This window comes from Heloderma suspectum, chromosome 3 (assembly GCF_057233095.1).
Source record: "Heloderma suspectum isolate Gila_16-S chromosome 3, 16-S_ref, whole genome shotgun sequence".
Lineage (NCBI taxonomy): Eukaryota > Metazoa > Chordata > Lepidosauria > Squamata > Helodermatidae > Heloderma > Heloderma suspectum.
Window position 1 is genome coordinate 174648332 of NC_139460.1, and position 13080 is coordinate 174661411.

Below are 13080 nucleotides of genomic sequence, written 5' to 3' on the forward strand. Positions count from 1 at the left end.
TACCTACTTCTGAATGCTCCCCTGTGTGACAAACACTCTGCCAACAGAGCTCAAGCCTGGCGGCGCTATTTTGCTGGCTGTGCTCTTTTTTTGTTTGCAGGAGGCTTTTAACATAGGAAAGTATTCAAAGATATGCCCCTTCACCTGCAATCTGAAGTACCACAGTCCATTTTTTATGATCCACAACATTGACCGTCCCCACCAGAACTGGTGTCTAAAAACTCACAAGATAGAGAGGACTTGGTTCCTGAACTACCACAGGATGGAGTCAGTAAAGCAGCCACTTGACTAGACACTTCCACAGAGAAGCAGCCACCCCATGGGACAGGGAGGCCGCCATCCTCTGCTCTGCAGAGGGTAGCTCTGCCTCCTGACTGATGATTTCTCCTAAGACCCAACATGAGGTCCCAGAAGACACCTCCCCACCTCCTGGCTCCTGATCAAGCCCAGAGACTACAAGAGGTTTTCCAATCCCACTGGAGTACGTGCTGGAGTAATAGAGCATGGCCCCTTTACTTCTCAAGCAAGCTACTTCCAGGGAGGCCACAGTGCTTCACACACCCTTCTGGATGCAAGACTGCTCAAACCCTTGGCTGGCTATGGGCCTGAAGCAGGGAGGGGTGGCTGGGGGGAGCTGCCCCCCTAAATTTTCTCTGCCACCCCCTAATTTTTTTACAAACAAATCATTAAATGTACAGTCAGGGCCAGAAATATTGGAACAAGGATAACTGTTTTGGCAGTTGGCCTCTGTACACCACCACACTGAAGGTGAAGGAAACACACCCAGATGGGAGCAAAGTCAGGACTTTCAGCTGTAATTCAAGGGGTTTGGCAAAAGTGGGGCACTAACCATTCAGGAAGTACAGCCAGTGGCATACACACACACCCATCGTTGGTGGCTCATAAGTAATGGAACAAACCAACATCATTTCAAACTTAAGGATCGCCTTTAATACCTGGATGAAAATTCTTTGCAGTCAATGACTGCCTGAAGTCTGGAACCCATGGACATGACCAAATGTGGAGTTTCCTCCCTCAAGATGCTTTGCCAGGCCTTTACTGCAGCTGCCTTCAGCTGCTGCTTGTTTGTGGGTCTTTCTGCCTTCAGTCTTGTCTTCAGTAAGTGAAAAGCATGCTCTATTGGGTTGAGATCAGGTGACTGCCTTGGCCATTGAAGAACATCCCACTTCTTTGCCTTGAGAAACTCTTGGGTAGCTTTTGCTGTATGTTTTGGGTCATTATCCACCTGCAGTATGAAGCAGCGTCCTATCAGTTTGGCAGCATTCAACTGAATCTGAGCAGAAAGTAAAGCCCTATACACTTCAGAATTTGTCCTGCTGCTTTTATCAGCAGCCAGGTCATCAGTAAACGCTAGTGACCTGGTTCCATTGGCAGCCATACATGCCCATGCCATAACACTGCCTCCACCATGTTTGACAGATGATGTTGTATGCTTTGGATCATGAGCTGTTCCTTTCCTTCTCCATACTTTTCTCTTCCCATCATTCTGGTACAAGTTAATCTTGGTTTCATCAGTCCAAAGAATCTTATTCCAGAACTGGACAGGCTTTTTTAGGTGTTTGCTACAAAGGCTAATCTGGCCTGTCTGTTCTTGAGCATTACCAGTGGTTTGCACCTTGTTGTGAAGACTCTGTATTTACATTCATAAAGCCATCTCTTGACTGTAGATGTTGACAATGACATTTCTACCTCCTCAAGAGCATTCTTGACCTGGCTAGATGTTGTGAAAGGGTTCCTCTTCACCATGAGCAGAATTCTGTGGTCATCCACTTTAGTTGTCTTCCGTGGTCTTCCAGGCCTTTTGTTGTTGCTGAGCTTGCCAGTTCATTCCTTCTTTTTCAGGATGTCCACTCCCAATGTTTTTGCTATCTCTCTATGGGTTTATTTTGTTTCCTCAGCCTAATGATGGCCTCCTTCACTCGCATGGACACCTCTTTGGACCTCATTTTGGGGGTTCCAGCGAGCAGCTACCAAATGCAAATGTAACACTCAGAACCACCTCCAGGCCTTTTATCTGCTTGCTTGGTCATGGAGTACCCAGGAAACAGGCCACACCTGGCCATGCAGCTGCTTGTCAGCCATTCGTTCCATTACTTATGAGCCACCAATGATGGGGGGGGGTGTATGCCACTGGCTGTCCTTCCTGAATCATTAGTGCCCCACCTTTGTCAAACCCCTTGAATTACAGCTGAAAGTCCTGACTTCGCTCCCATCTGGGTGTGTTTCCTTTCAACTTCAATATGGTGGTGTACACAGGCCAACTGCCAAAACAGTTATCCTTGTTCCAATATTTCTGGCCCTGACTGTATTAAATAAATGTTAGAAAACCAACAAAAGGGGCTTTGTTTTTCATCTTAAAAGTACAGATACTATTATTTGGGAGCAGTGCCGCAGTGGAATCTGCCCAGAGATTCCTAATGGTACATGCAATTGAGGCTATACCTGAGATGAAGGAATATTTGGACTTATGTGAACAGTTGTACATATTTTTAACAACGGGCAGGTTGCTCACATTTATAAAGGCAGTTCTTTAAAATGCCTGTTGGTTCAGCGATGGACTGGCCATTTGGATTCAGTTACACAGACATTCAGACAAATAATTTATTCTTTTTACACACAAATCAATCAGTGCCTCTTCCCCTTGTGAAAAATGTTGTCATCTAAAAACTGAAGCTTTGCTCAACCAGATCAGTAGTCTCCCCCCTCCCCACCTTACTGGGCCTGTCTTCATGGGTGATTTGCTGAGGATTGGGACAGTTTGGAGGCCCTTTCCAGCACATTGTCTTGTGGCCAGCCTGCAGCCACCCAGGAGTTTACCTGTGGGAAGTTGCATTTTTGCAGAGTACATTTACTCTGTTGTTTTTCTTTAATTTGGCTCCCCTGTGTTTCAGCTGCTGTGTGCCCATCCCTCTGCTTTAAATTCGCTATGATTGGGGCATTCCTAGGGGTGTGTCTTTCACTGCCCATGACCTCAGTAACCGAGGTAACTAGCATAACTAGGCTGCCTTTCCAAATCATCAAAGTGCTAGAGCACTCTTCCGTACCTTCAGAATTGCGCTGTACTTTTCGCCAGCGGGAGTAACTAGCCTCCATTTCCTAGCCCGTCCCAACTGAGAGCCATCATAATGCGCTTCTCTGATGCTTCTAGTACTTCACTGCTTCTCTGCATGGAGGGAAAGGGCTGGCTGGGGTTGTGTCCTCTGCTAGTGCTGCTGCTGCCTCTGCTGGTGCTTCTTCTCCTCCCTCTCCTGCATTCTTTAGTTTTCACTATATCGCCGCAATGATACAGCAAAATACCAGGGCTGCAGACTCCTGCTCCTGGCCACCTCCTCTTGCTAGATAGCTAGTATCTGAAACAGCATGGCTACAGATTTATTTATTTATTTATTAAATTTATTAATCGCCCATCTGACTGGTCACCCAGCCACTCTGGGCGATGTACAACCCACCATAAACAATTTAAAACAATAAAATTTTACCATAAATTTTTTTTAAAAAAAATACCCTAACCCACCCCAAATGCCTGCCTGAACAACCACGTTTTTAATGCACGACGGAAGCTCATTAAAGAGGGGGCATGACGGAGTTCCCTAGGGAGGGAGTTCCACAGAGTGGGGGCCACCACAGAGAAGGCCCTCTCCCTCGTCCCCACCAGTCTAGCTGTCCTGGCTGATGGGACAGAGAGAAGGCCATCCGAGGCTGATCTTGTTAAGCGGCCTCGGATGGGGAAAAGATGCTACAGATTCTCAAGGGGCAAAAGCAGGCAACAGAGGCTGCAGACTGAGAATGGATGAAGCAGCTAGGTTGCTGTATTTACTCCCTGGAAGTGCACAACTGGGGATTTATGACTGGGCAACACAGGCTGCAGACTGTCAATGGGTGAAGTGGCTAGATCCCTGTATTGACTCTCTGGAAAAGCAGAAAGGGGGTGGGAACTCTAACTCTCTGACTGTGGGCTGGAATGGGGTGAAATTGCGCTGATGGGGTGCTCTCATGGGGAGCCTTTAGATGCTGTTGGGGAGAATGACATGGTAGCCAGAGGGAGCCTGGACAGGGGCGGGAAACAAGCCTTCTCATTGGTTGAGCAGCACCTGCCCGGTTGATGATATTCAGTTCTAGTCCCCCCACCCAACCCAGAAGTATGCTGCTTTCAGGCGCTGTGTGACCCATGAAAAGCGGATTTTTAAGGTATGGTACACTCGGCTTTTCTTGCTTTATGTATCCCTGATGGACCAAAGCCAATGCCATGAAAATCCAGATAATACTCCAACGCACTTCTCATTCCGTTGTTGTAAAGATCCCCCCACTGAAATTATGCTAAAAATACAGGGATATCTTAAACTTCTAATGTCACTGCTGGAGCAGAAGAGTCTGGACATCAAGGCAGCATTGAAGCTTATTGACTGTACTGGGAAGCAGCTGCAGGGAAATGCAAAATGATACTGTTTTCAACAATATTTCTGAAGCAGCCAAGAAAGCATGTGAATCTGCTGACCATGAAGCATCATCAAAACATCTTTGTAAATTCCCTTGGACTTCAGTTAAGTTGATTTTAATAAACTTAGAGCACTGATAGGTAAGTGCTCCGGGATACACTCCGAGAGAGAGCGGAGGACAGGAAGGCCTGGCGTGCTATGGTCCATGGGGTCACGAAGAATCGGACATGACTTAACGACTGAACAACGACAACAACTGATAAGTAAGATTCCATGGCAGGAAAACCCAACAGTTTCAAGAGGTGAGGGAGGGGGATTCTTATCAAATGTGCAGATGACACAAAATTGGGTGGGATAACGAATACCTTAGAAGACAGAAAGGAAATGATCTTGAGAGGTTAGAAGTCTGGGCAGAAAATAACAGCATGAAATTCAACAGAGACAAATACAAAGTTCTTTGTTTAGGAAAAAGAAATAAAATGCACAGGTATAAGATGGGGGATACCTGGCTTGGTAGTAGTACATGTAAGAAGGATCTTGGAGTTTTAGTCAATCACAAGCTGAATATGAGTCAGCACTGTAATGTGGCTGCAAAAAAGGCAAATACAATTTTACGTTCCATCAATAGAAGTATAGTTCCAAAATCATGGGAGGTGATAGTGCCACTCTACTCTGTGCTGGTCAGACCTCACCTCAAATGATTCAAATAAACTGGAGAGAGTTCAGAGGAGGGCAACAAAGATGATCAGGGGACTCAAAACTAAGTCCTACGAAAAAAAGATTGAAGGAATTCGGTATGTTTAGCCTTGAGAAGAGAAGACTGAGGGGGGATATGATAGCACTTTCAAGTACCTAAAGGGCTGTCACACAGAGGAGGGCTGCAACCTGGTTCTCTGTCATCCAAGACCATAGGACATGAAATAATGGGCTTAAGTGACAGGAAAGAAAATTTCAGCTGAACATCAGGAAAAACTTCCTGATGGTCAAGAGCAGTCAGACAATGGAACTAACTACCAAGGGAGGTGGTGGGCTCTCTGTCACTGGAGGTATTCAAGCAAAGACTGAACAGCCATCTGTCAGGGATGCTTTGACCTGGATTCCTGGACTGAGCAGGGGGTTAGACTCGATGGCCTAACGACCCCTTCCAACTCTATGGTTCTATCACAACAATATTCCTGTTGCAGCTTTTCTTGATTCTCTACCACTAAGTTATTCTTGATTTTTTAACTTTTTTGTTAAGTGGTGGCAAGAATCATAATAATCGAAATTGTTCTGTGAAAACTGCCCCTCCTACTTTTTGGTGGCCACCCCAAAACTTTTAGGCTTGCTACAGGCCTGGCTGGCTACAGATCAGTGCTGGAGCAACACTTCAAGCTCCTTGCTCATTGTCAGAGAGTTTGGTATCTGGCTTGATGTTGCAGCCAGCCCCATAGTGAGCTGTCTGTGGTCCTGTCCATTTGCTCCCTCCACATGCTTTTGCCACATGGGAGACTGTTCTACTATCTTCTGCTGCATCTCTAAGTCCAAACCTGAGTCACTCTGTCTTGCAAACAACATGTGTGGCTTGCACTTCCTTCAAGGGATCATGGAGAACCACTGTAAGTCAGACAAGACAGAACTGGGCTAGGCAGTCTAATGGATCGACTCAGTATAAAGCTGCTTCATGTGTTCCCAATTCATTGGATACTGTGGGTGCAAATACATTACCATGTTAGCATGTGTGGAATTTCTTGCTTGTCTTGTATTTGTAATGTGTGCTGGTTCTCTTTGATGCACCTCCCTCGAGGTAGCCTACTTGATAGGTCCAGGGGCCATACTCCAAGCCCTGACGTTGGGTCACCTCCTGTTCGGCACCCTATGGCCCAATCTACATGGAAATGGAATGAGAAGCGCTTTCTGGTTTTATCCAGATTTTCATGAAATTGGCTTTGGTCTGTCAGCAGCACACGAAGCAAGAAAGGCAGAGCATACACCACCTAAAAACCTGCTTTCACAATTCACACAAGAGCACTTTAAACTGTCTTACTTTGGGGTTGGGCGGAGTCCCACCAGTTGAAGTGAACACCATCAACTACAGAGATGTCACTCAGCAAATGAGGGAGGCTTGTTCCCCACCCTGTCCATGTTCCCACTACTGACTGCCTCCTCGCCTTCCCCTCTGTGCATTCTTTAGTTTTCAGTGTATCGCAGTAACGACACTGCGAAATACCGCTGCTGCAGGCTCCTGTTACTGGCTGCCCCCTCTCCTTTCCCTCTGTGAATGAAACCACCCTATTGTAAATAGGAAAAAGAGGCTTGCGGCTCTGATTTTCTCAATGGGAAAAAGATTCTACAGGTTCTCAATGTGGATAAAGCAGGAAGTATGCTATTCTGAAGGCTTGAAAGAGCACAGCTCCGATTCTCTCAATGGGAAAAAGATGCCACAGATTCTCACTGGGTAAATGCTTGTGAATGGGAAGTAGTGCTAAGTGGGAAGAAACCAGTGTCCAAAAACAGGGAAGCAGGGGGAAGGCGGCAGCCCCACCCCTTGACCAGGTCACAGCCAGGTCACAGAAATAGGCACGCCCAGGATTTAATGCAGGGGATGGGGCACACTGCAGCGGAATCATTCTGGAGCCACATTTAAGAAAAACAATGCTCTAAAAGGACTTTCCAAAAAGGCGCCTTTTCCAGAGGGAAGCTGCAGGGTGGCAGCGGATTGGCAACAGCATCATCTGTTGTGACCGACCCTGATGTGCTCTCCCTCCACATTAAATCAGCCGTGTAGATTGGCTCTATGTCCACCCCTTAGGCTGACACATGTACTTGGATCAATGGCCAAGCTCTGATCTATTGTCTGCACTGTGATTTTTATATTAATCATGTGTCCAAGTGGACTACATCCTTAAACTATGTTTACAACTGGAGATGCAAAGATTTTGCCTCCCCCTGTGCTTAAAAGGACTTCTCCCTGCTCACATCTTGTCCTAGCAGTAAGAAATCAATAGGCTGAGAAGACAGAAGATAACATTAACATGACTGAAAAGGATCAAAAGGCTTACTTGATAAACAAACCAATTAGCCATTTTCATTAAGGTAGGTAGTTTTGATCTGGTCTGGGCTGTATACATAGAATGGGGTGCAGGGTAATGATACCAGATCAGTTTTCTTGACTCAATAGGTTCAGAACCATACATAAATAAACCCATACACAACAAAGATGTCCTGGTAGCATGTTGGGAGCCTCTACTGAATTATCAAAGGGCAGCAGGAAGTTGAACCAAAGCATACAAACTCCAGGAAAAGCCAAAGTCTTGGTGGACTCAAGGAAAGAATTGTGTCTGTAACCTTGCAGTTTCTGTCCCAAGCTCCTGAGATAAAGGTCACTTACTGAAATATTAGCACATTAGCATCACAAAATACAAATGAAAAGCAGTGAAGAAAATCCATGCAAGATTGTGATAAGTACCGGAAAGGTAAATGGCTTTATCAACCATGAATTCTTCTGCAAAACGAATGTGACAAAAATTCTTCTTGCTTTTCCGAATTGCTGTGATGTCGCCACACTGCTCAAAGACTTCCTGAATAATTTCCTCAGTAGCGTTTTCCGGTAATCCTCCGACAAACACAGTTTTACATCCTGGAGGCCTCTCTCTTGTTGAAGGTGGTGGAAGATCTAGGAGAAAAATGGAAGTTCAGTCCGAGAGTCACACCGGCATTAGCTTTTCTTTCTTTTCTTTTCTTTTCTTTTCTTTCATTACCATAGTTCACTCAGGCAGAAAATAAAGTATTAAATACAATTAAGTAAAAGTACAGTGTTAAATAAAAGTATAAATTTGAATCATCGCAGATACGGGTAATCAGATCAAGCCCTCATAGAACTTTGGAAATACTGTGGGTAGGATGCAGACTTAGAGAGCAACTCTATAACTCCTAGGCAGTGTCCCGGGGGCCATAGGAGGATTCAGTAACCCCCCTCCAAGGCTGTAAACAGAGCTCTGAACTTGGAGGAGGGTTTCTGATGTCAGAGCCCTCCCTCTGGCTCCTCGTAGCCACCATGGAGGTTTCCACAGTAGGTGTGTTGGGGGTGTGCTTGTGGACAAGGAGGAATCTAAGAGATCTAAGAGATCCTAAGCCCTTCAAGCCACCCCACTAGCACAGTAGAGAAGTTAGACAGGTTCTGAGGCCTGTCTAAGCGATGTCCTCTTTCTGGAGAGTGGAGAGGCAAAAAATGCCTCAACATTCCTTCCATCCTGCTGGCAAAAGCCTGGCAGGGCTATGGATGGCACAGAACTTCCGAGGTCTGAGCACTCTGTCATTTGGGCTCTTCGCCCATAGGAATGTGCTGTTAGTTATGCTTAGAGAAGCCCCACTGAAATCTATGGGACAAGTTGACTAACCTAGCTCCCACTGATTACAATGGATCTACTCTAAGTGCCACTAAATCTGGATCCAAGCCAACGAATTAAAGTGGCGTTTTGTTATTAAAATATTAATCAGCCAACACCAGGGCCATTAAAACACTGCTGCCACTGCTAATTGCTGCATCAGCCAAGTCAGTCAAAGGATTCTATTGTTTAACTAAAGCTCACCACAATGAATTTAATTCAAAAGGCAAAAATTTATCAAAACATTTACAAAACCACATGCCACATCCACAGTTCTATATCCACTGAGATATCAGGTGAGTGATACTCAGGAAATTTGCTTGGAGGCAAGTATTTCTCAAGATTTGTTCAGGCTCTGCAAATAGAGCCACCCTACTGGTGACATATTTATCCTCTATGATCAGGATCCAAAGAACTGAACAACTAGCTTTCCACATCCCAGGGCTCTTTGCATTTGGGTCCGTCAAACAAAGGTAAGGTGCTTTTCAAACTGAGGGGACTTGCCAAAGCAGTTTGTGGTATGCCATAGGAATCTGACATTCAAGGATTAAAAGTAAAATAAAATTGTACTGGACATGACCAAGCCACTGAGCAACCCTAAAGCAGCTCTTTGGATTCTGGCCACAGTTCCTTCCAGACAATATAAACATGGGTAAAACAAACAGTATAAATTCTCCATTTCCCATAACCCATATTGACACTAAGGATTGCCTTGTTGGAAGTAGGGATCTCGCAAGCACCTGGCTGGGTCCAAGAGTCTGGTGGACTCCCTGATGCCCGGCCACCCAGCCCCTGCTCACCGAGCCACGGGGCACCCGCATATATGCTCGTCGAACACCATGCAGACCGGGAGTGCCCCGCAGCTGCCTGCTCCTCAATGTGAGCTGCCATTTTTATGCAAGATGAGGGCTCCATAATTTTTGTATATTTAATGCTGCACAAAATGGTGGCTGTACAGGGCTATCTCCATAACATTAGAGGCTTAAAGGGAAGAGGAGTGGGTGGCTGCAAGGCACCCCTGGACCACTCACTGAGTCCTCCAGGGCTTGAGTGGCCTGGTGAGTGGGGGGGGGCAGCAACAACTCGGCAAGCGCCCGCGCTCAGCAGGCAGAGGTGAGTCCATGCATCCCTAGTTGGAACTATGGAATATTAGCCCAACAGGTATGGCAAGGCATAGCCAATAAATGCAATATAGCAACCGTGTGCTACAAGGTCATCTACGAGGTCAATTTGCCAGCGTTTTAGCCTATATCTAAAACTGCAGAATGCACACAGATGTTTCTCTGGATTTTTATCCCACTTCAGCTTTTAAATGTGTGGACGGGATGTCGATGGTAGTATAGCCAAAAGAAATCTTGAAAATGTATCCTGAGAACTGACAAAAAAAACATGCACAGGCTATCCCAATATCTCTGCCCCATATCAAAATTGTGGAATAATTTTCCCTGTGGAAATCTTAAGTGAACGGATAACTAAATTGCCACCATTACCCTGGATAAAACGCAAAAGGGCATGAAGTGGTCTAGTGACTTTGAACCTAATTAAATAAAATCAATCAGCCCCACTTACTTGGGTTTGGAGGGAAGAGTGTACAGCTTTTACAGTGAATTATTTCTTTGATGACAGGCACCTCTGTCGTTGATGGCTGGGGTACTAATCCCATCCCCGGCAACATGGGGTTAATTGGTGTGATTCCTGTTATTATGTTGAGGTTTGGGTCAAAGCCTCGTACACAAATTGAATCTGTAAATATAAAACATAAAAACTTGGCTTTACTTGCACAAATCATCTTGCCTTTATAAGGCATCACTGTTCATCCCCCCCCCCCTCCACACACACACACACACACACACGCACAGTATTTCAGCCAAGTCTTTTCTTCTGGAGAGAGAAAAACATCTTCACATAAAGAACAGAACATTATGTAATTTAAGTTATGAATATGATTAAGACATTCAAGTGTAAAACCTTGCACTAGGAAGATTGGTGGCGTTCTGGGATGCAATTGTCTGATTCACAATGCCACTCCATTGTTTATATCCACTTTCTGACACAGAACATAAAAAGAATATCAATTAACAACAAAATGGGATAACAGTGGTCCAGTGGGACATTCCCCTACACAGGCCCCATTAAAATGCATGGGAGCTCTGCAATAGCATGGCAGCACTCGTGTGCATGTATCAACATTCATTTCAACGACATCTATGCAGGTGAACATCCCACTGGATTGCGCTGTTCATTTGCAGACTGTTTTATGAAAACAGCCTTTTCAGATCATTATGCTTTCCATATGTTTAGATAGATAAAGGTGTTGTTCTTGGGAAATGCATTTGTTTCTGTGACTCATACAAACAATGATCCACATAAGAAGAGCCCAGCTGAATCCAACCAAAGGACCATCTAGTCTGGCCAACCAGATCCCCATAAAAAGCTCACAAGCCAAACATGACGGCAATAGGCCTCTTGCGCTCTTCCCCTTCTGGCAACTAGTAGTGAGAGGCATGCTCCCTTTGATCCTGGAGATAATACATATATAGCCATCATGGCTAGTAGCCATTGAGAAACTCTTCCTCCATGAATGCGTCTAACCTCCTTTTAGACCTGTTTCAAAGTTTGCAGCAGCAGATCCCATATCTTGCAGCACATCCTGTGGTCGTCAAATTCCACAAATTAATCATGCCTGATCTGAAGGTGTTCTCCCTTTTGACTGTCCTGTATCTCCCACCAATCATTTTCATTGGATGACACCCCTCCCCCCCCCCGCAAGGTCTGGTATTACAAAAGATGTATTGTTTGTACAAAATAATGCTGCAGGAGCTGCCCTGGGAATTCATTTGATGGGCGGGATGTACATTTCTATAGTAAATAATGTATAAACATTTTGTGGCGAAAGAAAAAGAGAAATGGGAGGTGTACCATTTTCTGCCTCTACAGACAATTTGCAACAGTACAGCTATTGCAGGGTGACTGCAGGGATGGCAAAGATGGCATCTCAGTGATGTTGAACCGCAGGAGCCAAACTGATATATGAAACCACTCCAGAGTTGCAAAACATCCTATTGTGCATGCTTTTACAAAAGGTGGACAGAGCTCCCATATCTTTAATAGTTGCATAGAAGATGGAACTTTGGCCCAAGTAGTTTTCTCACTCTTATAGCACTATGACATGCCAAAGCTGCACTGTGCCGGCTACAGGTTTTGGGGGTCCCTTGGGCAAGGCACCCTTAATGTCTTAGTGAGTCTACCTTTTCACTGCCATTGTCACCAGCAGCTGCTATGCCTCCTCCTTTTCTTCATCATTGCTATCACCTGTTTGCTTGCCAGGCAGCGAGCCAGGGAGCAAGCAGGGAGTGGCATCTCCCGCTCCTCCTTATGACCAGGGCTAGAGCGTGAGCCAGGTGAACGAGAGAAGCAGGTTGTAATGGTGGCGGAGCAGGTCCAAGAGGCTCTTGTCAGAGGTCCCCCTGCTGCGGTGTGGGCCCGTGGCAAATGCCCGACCATGCTGCCCCGTTGCACTCGCCCTGAAGCTGTACCCATCAAAATTCCCCCTTCTGTGCAGATTTTAAAGGTACAGGAGAGCTTTCTTCTGTTCAGCCATCCATTTATCTCGTGCAATGCTGGCACAAGATAAATGTGCGGAAGGGATGTGGCGAAGGGGCTTATGCAATTGAGTATTCCTCTGTACTGGTCTTGCTTGGCTGTGGACTGAGCTTGAAGCTAAAATGTAGCCCTTTCATTAATTTGTAGCTAGATAGTTCAGATGCAGTTTTGGAATATGCTACTACACAACTGTCCACCAGGGAATGCTGTGGGGCTGCCAGTCTCTACCTCTGGCCACACCCACTCATACGTAGGAGTGTTCCTATTTTCATCTGTGACATGTTGATGGGTATTTAATATCATGCCTGTGACAAATGGGGCACTCTGTCATGTCCTCCCTCAAATTTCAGTTCTAAAGTCACATACATGTGAGGTGGATTAAGGTGAAAGTGTGATTTAATGATATTGAGCCCATTCAGCGATTTAACTGAGCCAAGGTCTTTCCAGTTCAGATGTCTGTTTTGACTTTTCTTTTTATTCCACCAAATTCCTACCAGCATCATAGCTTTGCCCCAGGAGATCTCTCTCTCTCTCTCTCTCCCCCCCCCCCGCCCCTCAGGGCTTCTCCTGCGATTGAGATTGGCTACTCACGGAAGTTTGCCGGTCCTTTACATTATGATGTCAGCCTCCAGTACCTCTCATGCTTTCCAACC

General features: G+C 45.6%; 1 protein-coding gene across 1 annotated transcript in view; it reads right to left on the reverse strand.

Annotated features, from left to right (window-relative positions):
• Window positions 1-13080, reverse strand: part of ENOX1 (ecto-NOX disulfide-thiol exchanger 1) — a 191282-nt gene that overhangs the window by 147199 nt on the left and 31003 nt on the right. Inside the window, exons 3-4 of the mRNA XM_084844936.1 lie at window positions 10394-10567; window positions 7906-8112 (exon numbers count right to left, since the gene is read on the reverse strand). Coding sequence (XP_084701062.1) covers window positions 7906-8112; window positions 10394-10567 — 381 coding nt within the window. The remainder of the gene's footprint in view (window positions 1-7905; window positions 8113-10393; window positions 10568-13080) is intronic.